Source organism: Salvia hispanica, chromosome 2, assembly GCF_023119035.1.
Source record: "Salvia hispanica cultivar TCC Black 2014 chromosome 2, UniMelb_Shisp_WGS_1.0, whole genome shotgun sequence".
NCBI lineage: Eukaryota > Viridiplantae > Streptophyta > Magnoliopsida > Lamiales > Lamiaceae > Salvia > Salvia hispanica.
Window position 1 is genome coordinate 11,664,486 of NC_062966.1, and position 18,141 is coordinate 11,682,626.

Here is an 18,141-nt window from a genome sequence, read left to right on the forward strand (position 1 = left end):
AAGGTCAGAAGATAGAGGAATGGGCTCAGGTAACAATGTGACTATGCTCCAAGGCCAAAGGAGCACCGCGAGACCGTCTGAATCAGAGATCTCTCAAGATCTCACTGAATACCACCAATGTTGTCGTCTCAACACGCATCAACACTTTCACACCGTAGGAAACTCTCAAGAACACCAGAACTTACAGATCCTCACAAGAACACGATGAAATCGCCTCTAGCTTTGCAGATCCAACTGAATCGTTAGATCTAGCGCTAGACTTTGCAAGGGAACCAAAGTGGTTACCTCTGCTAGTGATTTCACCGATCAAAACACTCTCAGTATACTAGAGAAGTGATCGGAATAGAAGATCGAAGAAGGAGGAAACCCTAGAATCGCCAGAGAGAGAGAGAGCGGAAGAGAGAGAATGTAAAGGGTAGAATGAGAGAAGGAAACCCGAGAGACACCCATTTACCTCTCTCTCAACAAACACACATAACATCCAACGGTGCAGCGAAGTGATCCGCGTGGAGTAGCAATGTGGCAGCCATCCAGCGGATCACTCAAAGGATCCGCGCTCCAACCGAGCCAGAACCTTGGGCCTTGAATTAATTAGTCAATGGGCTGTGCACAAAGAAGCCAAGACACCAATAAATCAAATATGGTCCATTAAGTTTCACAATATTTTTAATCTTGGTGCTGGAAAAAAATTTCTTTGCTACTATACTATGGAACGGATAAAATAATGACGTTAGAATCCAATAATACAATATGTTTAAGAAATTATTTAATTTAATGATGGAAAAGTGGATGTCAAAATTAATAAAATGAGAAATAATGAATTATTTAAATGTGAACGGAGAAACTGTATATCACAACAAACCAAAAGTAATTAAAAACGCTTTATTCCCCACCAAGCATACACAATTCCAATAGAAAAAATAAGAAAGGAAAAGAAGAAAACAAAAACACTCATTGTCGCGTAATATGAGCAATAAACGCATCCAACTCAAGCCGCGACGCGCCGCCTTCCTCCGTCGCCCCTCGAACGACTGCGGCCAGCTCCTCCGCCTTCTTCCTAGCCTCGCCACCTTCCTCTGATTCAATCAGCCTCCTCACAGCATCCTCCACCATCTCCACCGTCACAACCTCGCCCCATCTCCTCACCGGCAGCCCCACCTTCAGCACCTCCGTGATGAAAACCGCGTTGGTGGGCTGATCCGAATGCATCGGCCAGGCGGCGATCGGGACCCCCATCTTGATGCTCTCGTTGCACGAATTCCATCCACAGTGGCTCATGAAGCCACCCGTGGAGGGATGCGCTAAGATCTCCGGCTGCGGCGCCCACTCTCTCACCACAACTCCTCTCTCTTTAACCCTCTCCTCGAACCCCTCCGGGAGCTCAACCCTCCGCGCCTCCCTGTCGAACACATTTGCTGTGTCGGCTTCTCTCAGCACCCATATGAACTTCTGCCCGCTCCGCTCAAGTCCCTCAGCTATCACCTATACCATTAACATCAAAACTTTGTTTATATTCTGATACAGACCAAACATAGGAATTCATCCTGAAAGACTAGTCAAACTAGTCAAAGGCCTGTACCTGTACTTCATGGTCAGTGAGGGTCGTGGTGGTGCCGAATGAGACGAAGATAACCGACCTCGGCCCCTGTTTATCCAGCCACATGAAGATTTGATTATGGGATTCTGATTTTGAAGGCTTCTCTGGAATCAGCGGCCCGATAGCCCAGCTCTTCAGGCCTCCGGCAATCTCCTTGCTTTCCAGTATCTCCAAAAACGGGCCTTCAACCGATCTGCAAGTATTAATAATATCTCCGGATCTCAAAGCCATCCCTTCATCCTGCAATCCGATGAAGGAATAAAGCTCTTCGGAGATGGTGGCTGATACCGGCGGCAGCTCCCGCAGCCGCGGGATGGGGCAAGTTATCCCCATCATCTCCGTAATGAACTTCACCTGACAGTAGGCGGAGAGGCAGATGAAGGCGTAGGATTCCGCATTGGGAATGTTAGCAACATCCTTGACCACGGAGGCTATTAAGGGGTCGTGGATAACAATGACCCTGCGATGCTCGAGTGCCAGACTTCGCATCAAGTCTCCCAGGGGGCCCACCATGCTCGTGGCAGCGTCCCAGGCGGGCTGGAGGTGCGTGGGAAATTTCTTGGTTGGGTTAGGGAGCGGAGGCGGAGAGGCGAAGGGCGGCACGGGGAGGTCTTGGAATATGATCTTGTCGACGTCGGTGGGATTGAGGGCGTTGGCGCGGAGTCTGGCCTGGCGGTTGAAGACGGCGGAACCAACGTAGTGGACCGGAATCTTGTAGGAGGAGATGTGGCAGGAGAGCTGCAGCATTTGATTCAGATGGCCCTGAGCTGGGAAAGGAACCATTATCACTGATATTTCTTCATTTCCCATTTTGGTTTCGTACAACAATTTTGGTCTTGGTTTTTGGGGTGTGTTTTCTTACTTTAATTTTGCTTTAGGTGTTAATGTCTTTATATAGATGACAGTAATACTACTGTTTGCATGATTATATAGCCAATTTAGTTTACATTATCATATTAATTTTACAAACTTTATGCGTTCACCGAAAGATCAGCTTTCTAATATCATGGGAACGCAGAGAGGAGATGGGCACTGAATTTGAAACGTAATGCAATTGTAAAATGCGCACAACGGGGCCACAAATCTTTTTGGATAGATTTCTGTTTTAAATTTTCTTCACAAAAGTACAAAATGCGCACATTATTCTATAAATTTGTTTCGCTTAAAATTGCAATGTGAGGTCGTTTATTGCCCGAGAGCCAAATGTTTAGCATACTGGAAATGACGACTGTTGGCCCAAGATTATTGGTTCGGAACCGGCAAGTTTCTCGAAATATCTCAATCATACTTGAGTATAATTTGAATTTATTTCTATAGAACTTATCAAGTACTCCCTCCGTCCCCTATTAGGAGTCACTCTTTGACCGGGCACGAGTTTTAAGAAATATAAAGAAAAATTGGTTGAAAAAGTTAGTGGAGCGTGAGACCCATTTTTTTATATTGGTTTTATAATAAAATGTGAGTGAATTGAGTTAGTGGAATGTGAGACCTACTTACTATTTATGGTAAAAATGAAGTGTGACTCTTAATTGGGGACAGATCGAAATGGAAAAGTGTGACTCTTAATGGGGGACGGAGGGAGTAAATCGCAACCATATTTCACATTGCATATAATTTTCAAGTATAATTACACCATCAATTCCATTGAAAAATCATGTTGATTAGGTAGTTATCATGTCCATTTGATAATGAGGTCTAAACTAAACCTAATCTATTAAGAAAACTCTGATTCCGAACACAAATCCGACCTGATTCCTTCAAATGCGAACGTGACCCGCACACGAAATGGACTCGTTAACGACAAGATACAATATAGGTCGGCGCGACATAATTACAACACGATAACGACAGTTACCGAATCAACTTTATAACGAATTAACCTAACAACGTTACATGTTACTCCCTCCGTGCCACAAAAGAGGTCACACTTGTGGGAAGACACAAAATTTTAGGAGGTTTTATTTTGTGTGTTAAGTGGAGAGAGAAAATATAATATTTATATTAATGTGAGAGATAATTTTTTTTAAAAATGGAAATGTGACATCTTTTATGGGACGAAGTCCGTATTATTTAAAGATCGAGTAATGTTATATACCGGACATTACACCATATTGTGACATTGTTAAACTATTATGGATTTATTTAGAGTTGTTTAATTGGTATTGGATGATTTGGCATTTGCGTTAGAACAATTCTAATACAATTTGGTATTGAATTTTCGGATTTTGGTATTGGACTTTTAGATTTTTAGATTGTTATTTTATTGCAATTTTGATTCTTTCGGGTCATAACAGATTTCATAGATCAGATTTATGGATTCAGATCTTCAGACAATTTGGTTCGGGTCAGATCAATTTATATATTTCATAGTTTAGATTTTCAGATTGGGCAAAAATCTGACCGCTCACCCGTAGTTTAGGTTGCTAGCGTGTGAATTCGGGGGACTGCTGACTAAATTCGTTGTCCAGATTCCATCTTCTTTACTTTGCAATAAAACTCTTTTAGGCTGTGTTTGGTACCATGGAATTGGAGCCTTGGAATTGGAGGCTCCAATTCCAATTCCACTGTTTGGTAGTACAAAAATAAGTGGATTTGGAATTGAATTTCAATTCCACCAACTCTAATTCCTCAATTCTAATTCCATATATTAAGAAAAGAATTATAAAACTAATTCCATATGAAACCGGGTCAGAATTAGAAAAAAGCGCGGATCCTATTACGGGTCAAAAACTAAACGGGTCAAATATAAATGAAAAAATTGCCTCTGCGCGTTTCTCCTCCTCCTCCTCTCTCCATCTCTCTTCGCGCCCCCAGCGGCTCTCTCTGTGCTCTAGCCGATTAATCTTTACGATCAATGGCTGCGAGTGTGCCCTAGCTGATTAATCTCTACAATCAATGGATAATCAGGTAACTCCGGCTATTTTCCCCTATAATTTCTTGTTGTGGATAAAACGGTGGTGGTATTTTTGGTTTAGTTGTATGGCAATAGTTTTGTTCAATGTAATGGTGGGTGTTGCCTATTCATTAATTACACAAAATAAGGCAATCAATGAATGATGTGATCACTTGGTTGATGAATGTGGTTGGGTGGAGTGAGATCCGATTTACCCCCAAATCAAAGAGATGAAAAACTCAAACCATGTGACAAATATGCTAATACACCCCAATATTGTTTTCTGGTTCTGATCCTCGAGGCAAGATTCAGATTCGATGCTAATCCCCTCTCACTCTCTCACTCTCTTTGTCTCTTGCTAATTAATTAATTAGAGGGATCAATAGTAGTACTTCTAACAATGGAGAGTGAATACAGTCTTTTTGTACTTATATCTTTTGTTTATTTATATTGTTGAACTATAGTTTGAACTGGGGCATATATCTTGAATTTGTCCAAATCCAACACCAATTCTATCTCTTCTTCCTTGTATGGCTATTCATCTAAGATGCTTTTGTTGGATTGGAGCTTACTTGAAGAAGCAGTCCCCCTACCCTCCTTTTGAGTTTTTGAGTTAAAAATCCTACTTTTTTTTTACCAAGTCCTACACTTCAAATTCCAACTTGCATATAAAGTTTGAAGCTTTGAATTCTGCAAAAAGATACTACTATTTTCTTTGTTGTTGGATGCATGAAGGTCTTGAATAAATAAGAGTTTTATTAAAAGTAACAAAAATGGCATGGTGTATCAGATCTCATATAGCTGTGATATTGAACTAAAGCTCCATTGTTTTTATGCTGTCTGTATCTATACATCTCTATAGTTGCATAGTTATTTTCTTGACTTGAATGATTACATTTAAGATAGTGGAAGCTGTTGGATTCCATCTATGTAAGTTTGTTGCAAAGCTTGAGTTTGATCTCTTCTCATCAATTTTTGGCTTTGGTTAAATTTATTGGTGTCTTGATTTTCTGCCAAAGAAGTTTTGGTTTTTGTTGATGTTTAACATTCTGTTATTGGATGAGGTTGATGCTGAGATTCAAACTACAGTTGCTCAAGGTGATGTTTACAACGAGGAAGAGGCGCAACCATATGTGTTGGGTGGTTATCGTAATGAGATATAAGAGACTCAACACTCAAATGGAATTACAATTGTTCAAGTTACAAATGAATGGACTAGATTTAGGGATAATCTAGCTTATACTATTTACTATTTACTTATTTATTGACATTTGTATAATATTTTCTTTTATGATTTGTGTATCAATTCGATGTTGTATCAGGACTACATATGACGTGATATAATTTGTACATAACTATATTCATGTTTAATTATCTTGTATTTGAATTATATTGGATTATGTATACTCCATATAAAAACTATTTTATATGTCAAAAATAAGAAACATGTTATCTTGATTATGTTATTATAATTATATATTAAGTGTTTTTATGATATAACTAGAGTTAATAAAAAAAAAATTAAATATTAGAGGAGAAAAAAATAAACATGTAAGATTTATTAAAAAATGATTATTTAAAAAAATGAGTTATTTTAAAAATTTTAAATTTTGATTTGAATTCCAATTCAATTTCAAATCCAATATTCTGAATGCCAAACAAATGATTTGGAATTATAATGCAATTCCATACCAATTCTTTGATTATACCAAACAAAGGATTTGGAATTGAATTATAATTCAATTCCTTCCGATTCAATTCCATAGAATTCCAATTCCAATTCAATTCCAATTTCGTGTACCAAACGGACCCTTACTATTAAAACTCAATGGAGTGATCAAACACCAGAATATAGACCAAAACATACTACTAAATTATGCAATATTAACTGAAATAACACCAAGTTGAAGTGTTTAACCCCTAAAAAATGTAAAATATGTGTGGATCAAACTTGTAGTGCACATATCTGGTAAGTCGATATGAATTTACCGAGTTCATACCAAAATCGCTTGATGCGCAGGTTTACCGTCGTATGTAATTAACTAAGTTTATATCAAAATACTACTTGGTGCTCAAGTATGACAAACGTAATATGAATTGAAGGTTTGATAAGTTTGTATGGATTAACTGAGTTAAAAATAAGAAATACATGAAATGGTATTTTCATCTATTTAAAAAAAAAAAACTGCTCCATATATTAGATTTTAATACTATATGTTTACACACTAATACTCCTAGTTTTGGGGGAGTGATCAATTGCTAACTCACTCTCTAGTTGCTACCTACAACTCATTTAAGACCGTATGATTTTAGAAATCTAATGGTCTAAAATTTGCCACGTGTAATTTTCATTTTTATTAACTAAATCGAAAAAGATAAAAAAAACTACTCTCTCCGTTTCATGGTAATAGAGTCATTTTGCCATTTTGGTATGTTCCATAGTAATAGAGTCATTTCCCTTTTTAATAATAAGTCAACACATTTTTCTACACCTACTTTACTTTCTCTTACTTTTCTCTCTTTTCATCTCTCTACCTTTTTCATTTTCCACTTTATTCTCCCTTTACTTAACTCACCTAACACAATTTTCTTTAATCTCCGTGCCGAAAAGAAACTCCTCCATTACTATGGAACGTAGGGAGTACCAAATTAGGGTTTTGGATGAAAATGTCAATATAGTGTTTTGAAAATATCAACACAATGCTTTGGGAATGTCAACACATTGTTTTAAGAATGACATTCTACATGTATTATATTGACATATTTTATATACTATGTTGACATTTGTTGCTGTACGAAAAAATTGAAAATTTTCAAAAAAAAATTCAAATTTTGACATTGGAACATATGCAAGTGAGATCTCGTTAGAATCCTTATGAAATTATCTTTAATTTGATATATATTGTGCGAAAAATAATTTGAATCGAGAAAGTTATATGTGTTATAAAATTATGTGATATTTTTCAAAAGTTAGTTACAATTAATTTGTTGTAAATTGACCTTAATACCGTTATTGACGTTGTTTGTTAGTAATAAACACTTCTCTAGTTTTGACTATCCTGATGCTTGAGTAGTAAGTTTTTTTGAATTAATTAACTATTTATAGTAGATTTATTGTGCACCAAAGAACAAAATGATCTTTACTTCCTCAGTAATAAATAATTAATATACTGATTATAAAATTTATCTGTTCTTCAATAATTTTAATAGTTTAATGTTACTGTGCTAGTCACTAGTTTTAGGGGGCCAATAGTTTCTAAACTGAAGCATATCTATTAGATTTTAATAGTATATGTTTACAATTAACTAATACTCCTAGCTTTGACTAGCTAACTTGATGCTTGAGTAGTAAGTTTTTTTTTTACTGAATTAATTAACTATTTATAGTAGATTTATTGTGCGTCAAAGAACAAAATGATCTTTACTTCCTCAATAATAAATTAATAAACTGATTATAAAATTTATTTGTTCTTCAATAATTTTAATAGTTTAATGTTACTGTGCTAGCCACTAGTTTTGGGGGACCAATAGTTTGAAAGAAGAAGAGTTTGATACGACTATATCTTTCGGTGATTGATTAGTTATATTAGAAAAGAAATCAGTTGCACATGTATTAGACTGGGACATAGTAGAAAATTAGAAACTACGTACTTGACTAGATTCTAACTTTTTCTAAATATACATTGACATTGCGTTCTAGTCGAGCCATTTCATTTTATACATTTATTTTGGAAAAAAATGATGATTAATAGTTAAAGCTGAGTGATAGTAAAGTAGAGTAGATGAGAGAATAATGATATTTTTCCATTTTAATTATTTAATATCATTTTTATAAAATGAGTGCAGAAAATGAAATGACTCAACAACCGCGGAACAAATGGAATAGTTGTTTTATAGATTTATGTCGTTTTATTTTATGTGTTAAGTGGAGAGAGTGAAATAAGAGAGAGAATAAAGTAGAGATAAATGTATTTCCAATTTTAGTCATGAGTCATTTTGGTTGGGACACACCGAAAAGAAAAGTGAGTCATCTTCAGTAGGACGGAAGGAGTAAATATATTTGTTTATTAAATTAATCAAATATTTGCAAAAACCAAAAAAAAATGAAATTTAAATTTAATATGAAAGATCAACTTAACAAAAAATATAATGTTGAAGATCAATATAATTGAGTAACAATTGAGTTCACCATTAAAATATAATGGTGCCATCACTTTTTGAGCAAAAATAAATCAATTCAAATATTAAGAACTAAAAACAACCAAACAAAATCTTTGAATTAAAATCATATCGTTATCGGTTATGTTTGTTAGAGAAAAGATAAATGTTAATTCAAAAAATGGATTCGAATCTTATTATAATAATACAAATATTTTTATTATCTTTTTGTCAGAAGGAAGCTCTTCTTATTGTCAGAACTACGTTTCTATAACAATCATTCATCTGGAACGGGGTCAAACAAATCGCTTAGAATCTTTATCCAATTCCAATCTCGTACGCCTACTGAGACATTATGTTTACGATAAAAAGTGCTACTGTATTATTTTATGCATGATGCGATTTTTTCTTATAATTCATTTTACAGAAATGTCGTTCTCATATTTCGCATAAGAAGGTTGCATTTAAATTGAAATTGTATTCGTTGAGTATAGGCCTTTATCTACAATTGGGTTCGGCTATTTTATGTGTCACTGGCCCAAATGCCTGTGAGGCCCCATATATCTAAGAGGCCCGTTTTCAAAAGTATCCTGATGGCTGCCACATCTATGCTCCACCCAAACCGCTATTCTTGACCGTTGGATTTGAGGTGTGTTTATATCAAGAGACATTTAGAGTATCCGTAGCGGGCTCTTGTCCGTCCTTGCCAGCGGCGGGGACGCCGCTTGTCCGCTGCTGCGAGCCGTCTGTCCTTGCCAAAAGCAGGGCGGTGCTCTTAAATAAGAGCACGTCCGTGCCGCTGAGTAGCTGACGTGGCGGCACGCGATCGGCCAACGACAATTTCGTTTTTTTCAAATTTTTTTTAAAAACTTGAATTTTAATTTAAAAAAATCATTTTTAAATAAAAAAAATATTTTCCCACTTTTCAATAAATTATATCCGTTTTCTACACACTTTTAATTTATTTTTCAATTTTTTTCCCCAAAATTCACATTTTAATTATGTATTTTTATTTTCATATGGTAGAAATATTTTTAGTAATTGAAGTATTTACATTGAATAATAGAATAGTGAGACCCTTGAACTTGTCCTTGTGGAAGAGCACGGATGTGAGTGTTGTGCTCTTGCCTTAAAGACAAGGAGTAAAAGTGGGTCCGGGCCCACCTCTATGCTTTTATCTAAGAACACGAATGGAGATGCTCTTAGTCTCTTGGGCTACACTGAGCCCCTTCATTCAGTACCAGTCTTTCACACTCTTCCACTCTCTCCCTCTCTTTTTCTTCTTCTCTCTCTCCCTCTTATCGATCTTCTTCTCCGATCATTCGATCTCCCCTTTTTGTGACTAAGATAACTTATTATTGCTAACCAAAGTGGCGAGCAAATCTTTATTTTTATGTACTCCATTATATAGGATTAATTGTACTATAAATTTTTGTGATATATTCTCTATGTCACCATTTAGAGAATCATTATGTTATTTTGAGTTATCCATGTCCAAAAAATATGTAATTTTTCTATTTTTTCACATTCAACTACTCCATTCGTTCTACTCATAGCTGAGTCGCTTCTTTTCTGCACTCGTTTTAAGAAAATCATAAGACTTTTCTCTACATAATTCTTTTCTTTTATTTTACTCTTTCTCCACTTTAACTACTCTCTTTCCTCATAGTTGAGGCAAAACTTTCGCAATAGAGTTTAAGAAAGGGATGTTTATTGTGTTAAGTAAATAGATAAAAAAAAGTAAAAGAGAGAAAAAAGTAGAGAGAATAGGGTAGAAAGTGAATAAAGTAGAGCAATTAAAGTACGAGAGAGTAAACTAAAAGTGAGAAAAAAGTGTTACCATATATAGAAATGACTCTACTATGAGGGAACGAACAGAGTTAGAGTATAAAACCAATACTCCCTCTATCCCATAACTATATATGCACTTTTCGTTTATAGAATGTTTTGTCCCAGCTCATTATTCATATACATTTATTTATTTACAACTTATACCACACGGTCCACCATTAATCATTAATAATAATGTGGGTCTCACTATTCACTAATACTACCTCCGTCCCCCAAATTTTGACACAGTTTACCATTTCGGTCCGTCCCTGAAAATTTGACACACTTCACTTTTACCATTTTTGGTAGTGGACCCCATATTCCACTAACTTATTCCTACTCACATTTTATTATAATACTAATACTTTAAAAGTAGGACCCACATCCCACCAACTTTTTCAACTCACTTTCCATTACATTTCTTAAAATATGTGCCGGGTCAAAGTATGTCAAAATTTGGGGACGGAGGTAGTAGTATTTTAATTATCTTTTTCCTCATTTCTCTTAATTTATCAATTGTACATTAACTCTCGTGTTATTTTAAATACACATATTTTTATGGGTGAAAAGAGTATTAAAAACGAATCTCACATTTCACCTAATTTCTTCCTTTTTTCTTTTATTCAAAAAGTCAAACAATTTATGTTTAATCAAAATGAATCTCAAACGTATAATTGTGTAAATAAGAGTTCCAAGTACCACACACCTAGGATTTCCCAATTGCAACATTGTTGTGAACAAATTTTACTTGAAGAATCTTAAAGTTGGTCTAGCATTCAAATGAATTTTGATCTAGTTCCCCTATAATGTATCTTAATACTCCCTTTGTCCAAAAAAAATAGAGTAATTGGTGTATGACACGAGTTTTAATGTAGAATTAGTAAAGTAAGAGAGAAAGGAAAAAAGTAAGAGAGAATGAGAAAAAGTAAGTGAGAAGTAGTGTTAGTGGAATGATGTGTAGGGTTGTTATTTGTTGAAAACTTTTCATAAATGAATATGCTCTATTTTTTGTGAACGACTAAAAATGATAGATATACTCTATTTTTTGTAGACGGAGGGAATATTATTTTATTTTATTATAAATGTAGAGTAGGAAATGTTTTAGGGTGTGGTGTAAGTGATCCGCTCTGGTCATAATGACCTTTAAAACGGCGAAATTGAGATTGCTATAATTGCTATACGCGGTCCAAATAAAGTACACTAATTAAATCAAAATCCAAGCATTTCAAGATTCTTAGTTGAATAAAACACCAATTGAGAATAAAACACTATTAATAATGTATAGATCCAAAGTGCGAATTAGCCGGAACCAATTTCTAATACATAAAGTACTAGTGATCTAGTCTAGTAATATGGGCAATAAATCTCTCTATCTCCATGCAACTCTCACCACCTTCCTCCATCGACTTCCTCACGGCGGCTCCCACCTCCGCCGCCCTCCTCCGAATCCCCTCCCCCTCCTCCGACGCCATCAACCTCACTACGGCATCCTTCACCGCCTCGGCCTCCACAACCTCCAACCGCCGCCCCCACTCCCTCACCTCCACCCCAACCCCAAGCACCTCCGTCACAAATATCGCGTTGATCGGCTGATCAGAATGCATCGGCCACGCCGCCATCGGCACCCCCACCGTCAAGCTCTCCAAGCACGAATTCCACCCGCAGTGGCTCATAAACCCCCCCGTCGATGGGTGCCCCAAAATCCCCATCTGCGGCGCCCATCCCCTCACTACAATCCCCCTCCCTTTAACCCTCTCCTCAAACCCTTCCAGCAGCTTTATCCTCCGACCGTCTGCACCGCCGGCGAATATGTCGGCCCTATCCGCTTCTCTCACCACCCATACAAATCTCTGCCCGCTCTCCTCCAACCCCATAGCTATCTCCGCATATTCTTCATCCCGGAACGACGTCGTTGTCCCAAACGAAACGTAGATCACCGATTTCGGAGGCTGTCGATCGAGCCATTTTAAACAGTACTCATCGCTGCTTTCTGTCTCTGAGAAGAAACCCCTCGATCTGATCGCCCACTGCTTCTTCCCGCCGCTGATCTCTTCTCTTCCCATCAATCCGATGTAAGCCTCGTCGATCAATCTGACGGTGTTGTGAATGTCTCCTGCTCTCTCTAGAATGTTCTCAGATGCAGAGAAGTAGAGCGCCCCCTCCGGTATGAACTCCCTCACGGAAGGAAGCTTCTCGAGCATGGCGTCTCGCAGTTGGAAGGGCTTCCCCATCACCTCCCACAGGATGAGGAACAGATTGAACGCCGAGAGGCAGTTGAAGGAGTAGGACTCGGCGCTGGGGACCGCCACTGCGTCCCGCACAGCCTCTGCCCCCATCCTGTCGTAGACGACCACCAGCCTGGTCGTCGTTTGCGACAGTTTCTGCGCGAGCAGACCTATCTGCTCGCGCAGGCCCGCGTAGGCCAGTGTGGCAGGCGCGAGGTGCATCGGCACCTTGTCTGCCGCGTGCGGGTCGGGGGCGGGGGCGTCGATCGGGGGAGTTGGAAGGTCGTGGAAATGGATTGCGTCGAGTTGTAGGCCGTGGGACCGCAGCCGCACCTGGCGGTTGTGGGTGGTGGTGCCGACGAAGTGCACGGGGATGCCGCGGGAGGAGATTACGCCGGAGAGTTGGAGGAGCTGATTGAGATGGCTTTGGCATGGTAGAGGCACCATGAGCACGGCGGCTTGAGTTTTGGCTTCTTCCATTTTTATGCAAATTTGTGTGCTAAATTAGGCGACCGTTAATAAATGGGTTTAAATCATAGTAGCAATTACAATATGATCATTTTTATTGATAAAACAATTGATTGTGACATTTTATCAAATGTGTCGTGGCGCATGTGCTTTGTTCTTGCCGTCGGTTGAAGGGATATGTATAATTTCTGTTAGGATATGCCGTCACAAGCAGAAGAAATTTTGCGTTACAAAACAAAAATCAGTGGTTCTATATTAGCATGTGTGACGTGGATCTCAATTTATTGGTTCTGATATACTGACATTTTCCTCCAATTCATACGAATAAAAAAAGTATACATTAGCCGATTTTGTTTTGTTTTTATTTGAAACAAGATATTGGCTGTAAAAGATGTTGGTTATATTATTGCTTAGGACATTTCATGAGTTACATGGATATAGTTATGTGCCTAATATTCTTCAATCAAATCGAATATTTATCTCCATGTGTTCAATCCATATATAATTGGCGCGGGCCCATGTCTTAAATGTAAGGCCACCACTTCCCTGGCCCATAAATCTTTTATTGCATCAAACTATTACTGTCCACTTCTATAAAATGCAAAACGGGTATTCTTCAATCTTTGATAAGATGAATTGTTGGAGATTAATATTAATTAACAAGTTAATGATATTTTACATCACTTCTTTTTAAATATATTTTTTTTTCAAAGGTTATTTGTATGTGAATTCGTGAACTTTCGTAGTTTTGCAGACCATGTCAATTCTTAGTCAGTTGCAACAACAGAACAAATCAAAAGTTCATTACTATAATACTAGAATTTGCCAAAGTTAAAAAGAAATTTATATTCAAATAACTCTGATAAAAACCATAAATTTGTCTTCTAGCTAAAACGGAAATGAGAGTCAATAAATTGATTATATAGATATTTGTATAAAATTAAAAAAAAAACAAGGTTAAAAAACATAAATATAACTTAATACTATTTGATTTTTGTACTTAATATTTAAGCTGGTCTCATATGTAAGCATGCGTACAAGATGACCTCAAGGAATTATAATTTGCAAATATAATCTCTTCTAAATTATTGCAAATGGTAATTAATACGCTGTCATTTTAAGTGGAGTATATATAATAACTAGAAAGTCCCAGTATTCATTTTAATTTATGCGAAATTATATTTTCGCGTAATGATCAAACATTCAAAGTTTCAACCGACATGAAATCTTGAATGGATTGAACAGTAGATCTGTTGCCGTAATTATAAAATATTCAAAGTTTCAAACGACAAGAAATCTTGAAATAGAATGAACAGAAGATCCTTAGATTATTTGATTACACAAAGATTTGGTGTTTTTTTTTCAAGGATGGTGTTTCTTGATATGCCTAACTTTTAATTCACACATCAATTTAGTCCGGCTAATATAGTTTGACCGAGATTTACAGTTGACAAAAAAATTAATTTTATGATATAAAGTCATATAAAATCAGTCTATCCTCTGAGTAATGATTGTGATTGTGATTCTGATACAATAATTTTCTTACTTTTAATTGATTTCTTATGAATGACAAATAGTTAATTAAAGTTTGTCAATTAGATATTGAGTTATATATGAGATTAATTAATATGTCGATTAATTTTACGCCAGAAAATAAGTTCTATTTGTCAAATCCTATATTTAATTAAATATTATTAATAATGGGACTCCATTATGCATTAACATTATTTTTACTAAATTTCTTCATTATATTTTTATTTTATTTATTATTTTTTCTTTTATTTTATCAATTATGCAATAAAACTCATGCTATTAAAAAGTTTTTATTTTTAAAGGCAGAAATTATAATCTTCACTTTTTAGCATAAATTGAAATAAATGGCACAATGCAAAATCTATCACATTTTGATTTTTTGAACAAATATATTATTTTCTATCCCAACTAAGTTAAGACATGTTTTAGACACGAAGATTAAAAAATAGTGTCAAATGAAGAAAAATACAATAGGAGAAAATAGAGTTAGAGAAATTTATAAGAAAAAGTAGAGTAGAAGTAAGAAAAAATAAGAGTAATTAGATATTTTATTTTTTGCCAAAAAAATGACTTAACTTAGTTGAGATAGCCTGAAAAAGGAATATAACCCAATTTAGTTGTGACGTAATGAGTACTCAATTTTGGGTGTACACTAAAACAAATCCAAAATCACATCAGATTTTGTGAGTATAAAGAGTAAATGGATAAAGAATAATTCTTCCGTCCCAATGTAGATGTCACATACTCCCTCCGTCCCAATAAATATGAAACATTTGGTTTCCGGCACAAGATTTTATGCAAGTGTTGTTTTGTGAGTTAATGAAGAGAGAGTAAAGTAAGAGAGAGGGAAAAGTAGAGAGAGTGATGTTTCTATTTTAGGAAACGTTGCATTTCTAATGGGACAGAAGGAGTATTTTTTAGTCTGTTCGCCGTATAAAAGATGTCACATTTGCAAAAAGAAAAAATTCTATTTGACATTAATATATAAAAATATATTTATTCTCTACATTTAATACACGAAATAACATTTGCTAAAATCTTATGCTATCACTAAGTGTGACATTTACTCTGAAGTGGAGGGAAATTTACATTAAGTTTCGCCATTTATACTTATATGAGTATTGTATGAATATATGAAAATGATCTAATGAATAAAAATAAATTTCACAAATTTTAAATATAATCATAACTATATACTACTATCCGGTCATAATCTACATCTCAATAGGTTAACCGTCTTATTGAAAACTCATTCTTTATATTTTTATACTTAGAAATGTTTTATTTTATGTGATTAATATTTTAAAATTCTTAATGACATTATTAATTACTAAAATTACAAAAAAATTATAATTAATTAATTTTTTATTTGAAACCGTAGATAAAATGAACAAAATAGAACTTTTAATTTTATACTAGTATATTTTAAGAGATTATTAAAATTAAAATAAATGTATAACATAACATAACCCTTAGAAAATAAACGTATATGTATTGTAAATACAGATTAATATTGATAATCTTATCACACACTAATAAATAAGACCAAAATAATACTTGCAATATAAAAATATAAGTGAGACACAAATCAAAATCTTCCATCGATAAAAGGTCGTCTATTTACCAACATGTTTAGCAAGAAAAAAGAGAATCGTAGTCCAATGGAAAACCACAATTCATCCCATGTGACGGTGGTGATGGTGCCGCTTGCGGCGCAGGGTCATCTGAACCAACTCCTCCACCTCTCCCGCCTCATCGCCGCCCACAACATACCCGTCCACTACGTCGGCGCTACCACCCACATCCGGCAGGCCAAGCTCCGCCTCCACGGCTGCGACCTTTCTTCCAACATCCATTTCATAGAATTCCCAATTCCCCCCTTCACCACCCCACCCCCCGACCACTCCCTCAAATTCCCTTCGCAGCTCGTCCCCGCCCTCACCGCCACCACCCACCTCCGCCGCCCCGTCCACGCCTTCGTGGGCGGCCTGTCCGCGGCCTTCAGGAGGGTCATAGTTATCTATGATGTCCTCATGTCTTATGTCGTGCAAGACATGGCTTCTATCCCCAATGCCCGTTGCTACCTTTTCCGTAGCTTCTCCTGCTTCTGCACCTGCGCCTGGGAATCCCGAGAATTGCCGGATCTCCCACCCGCCGCCGCTGGAATTCTCAACCAAATACCCTCCGTCAAAGGCTACTACTCCAAGGAATTTCAAGATTTTCTCGATTTGCAATTCGGCGCCAAGAAGGTTTCCTGCGGAGAAATCATCAATTCATGCAGTGAAATCGAGGGTTTATATCTAGATTTGTGGGCGCAGGGAATTAACAAAAAGGGGGGTTTAACTTTATGGGCGATGGGGCCATTCAATCCTGCGAAAATCTCACGAAAATCCGATCACGAATGCTTGAAATGGCTGAACAAACAGCCGCGGAATTCAGTAATCTTCATTTCGTTCGGGACGACGACGACGTTTTCCGAGGAACAAATGGGAGAGATCGCGGCGGGGTTGGAGAGGAGCAAGCAGAGGTTCATTTGGGTGGTGAGGGGTGCAGACAGGGGCGACATCTTCACCGGAAATTCGCAGCAGAATCAGCAGGTGCCTGAGGGGTTTGAGGAGAGGGTTGGAAGGAGAGGGATTGTAGTGAGAGAATGGGCGCCGCAGATGGAGATATTGGGGCACCCGTCGACGGGGGGTTTCATGAGCCACTGCGGCTGGAATTCATGCTTGGAGAGCATCACTAGCGGCGTGCCCATGGCGGCCTGGCCGATGCACTCTGACCAGCCAGCCAATGCCGTGCTGGTGGCCAGGGTGCTCGGGATCGGCGTTGAGGTGGTGGAGACCTGGACTCGACAAGGTACCGGGGCGGTGAAGGCCGGCCGGGTCGAGGAGGTCGTGAAGAGGCTGATGGTGAGCACGGAAGGGGATGGGATGAGGAAACGCGCGGCGGAATTGGGAGCAAGGGTCAGGAATTCGATTCTTCAAAGTCGCCAGATTCAAGCCTTTATTTCTCATATTACTAATACTACTTGGTTTTAGTTGAACCATGTTTGCAACTGCAAAATGGAGTAATGTTATCGGAATCATTCGATAAGACTTATGTAAAAGAGTTGAATTTTGACATGATTAGTCTGCCGTGTGGTGGGAAATTATTTTAAGGCTGTGAAAGTTCGACTATAATTATTTTCTTAAAATGTGAATTTTTAACAAAAATAATTATGTAAATATTCTGACCAATCCGTTAACAAGTACTACCACTCTAAATCAGCAGATCTTGTTGTGATTTGCAAATGTCAGTAGATTGGACGTTAGTCTCCATGACATTTCATATGTATCTGTCACATGGTAGTGTCCTACTTTTCAAATAAATTTACAAGCGGATTGGTTTTGTCTCATATGTTGGACAAGGGAAACATTGATGATAAATTAAAACTAAAT

General features: G+C 37.1%; 3 protein-coding genes and 1 long non-coding RNA gene across 4 annotated transcripts; 2 read left to right on the forward strand and 2 right to left on the reverse strand.

Moving 5' to 3' along the window:
• Positions 1 to 868: 868 nt before the first annotated feature.
• LOC125208319 (zeatin O-glucosyltransferase-like) lies at positions 869 to 2,472 on the reverse strand. Its single transcript, XM_048107901.1, has 2 exons — positions 1,580 to 2,472; positions 869 to 1,482 (listed from the first exon to the last, which is right to left on the reverse strand). Exons 1-2 carry the CDS (start codon positions 2,405 to 2,407, stop codon positions 952 to 954), a joined length of 1,359 nt encoding a protein of 452 aa, XP_047963858.1. The 5' UTR covers positions 2,408 to 2,472; the 3' UTR covers positions 869 to 951.
• A 1,931-nt stretch (positions 2,473 to 4,403) lies between these two features.
• On the forward strand, positions 4,404 to 5,817 carry LOC125203511. The gene is made up of 2 exons (XR_007173383.1): positions 4,404 to 4,504; positions 5,555 to 5,817. It is a non-coding gene; the product is annotated as an uncharacterized LOC125203511 (long non-coding RNA).
• A 5,915-nt stretch (positions 5,818 to 11,732) lies between these two features.
• Positions 11,733 to 13,211, reverse strand: LOC125207559 (zeatin O-glucosyltransferase-like). Its single transcript, XM_048106951.1, has one exon. It carries the CDS (start codon positions 13,181 to 13,183, stop codon positions 11,810 to 11,812), a length of 1,374 nt encoding a protein of 457 aa, XP_047962908.1. The 5' UTR covers positions 13,184 to 13,211; the 3' UTR covers positions 11,733 to 11,809.
• Positions 13,212 to 16,255: 3,044 nt separating this feature from the next.
• Positions 16,256 to 17,826, forward strand: LOC125207768 (zeatin O-glucosyltransferase-like). The gene has a single exon (XM_048107246.1). It carries the CDS (start codon positions 16,333 to 16,335, stop codon positions 17,740 to 17,742), a length of 1,410 nt encoding a protein of 469 aa, XP_047963203.1. The 5' UTR covers positions 16,256 to 16,332; the 3' UTR covers positions 17,743 to 17,826.
• Positions 17,827 to 18,141: the final 315 nt, after the last annotated feature.

Coding starts and splice junctions, on each gene's coding strand:
- LOC125208319 (XM_048107901.1), bottom strand. CDS start 2,407: ATGGGAAATGAAGAAATATCAGTGATAATGGTTCCTTTCCCAGCTCAG. Junction 1,483..1,579: donor TCACTGACCATGAAGTACAG/GTACAGGCCTTT, acceptor TTAATGGTATAG/GTGATAGCTGAGGGACTTGA.
- LOC125207559 (XM_048106951.1), bottom strand. CDS start 13,183: ATGGAAGAAGCCAAAACTCAAGCCGCCGTGCTCATGGTGCCTCTACCA.
- LOC125207768 (XM_048107246.1), top strand. CDS start 16,333: ATGTTTAGCAAGAAAAAAGAGAATCGTAGTCCAATGGAAAACCACAAT.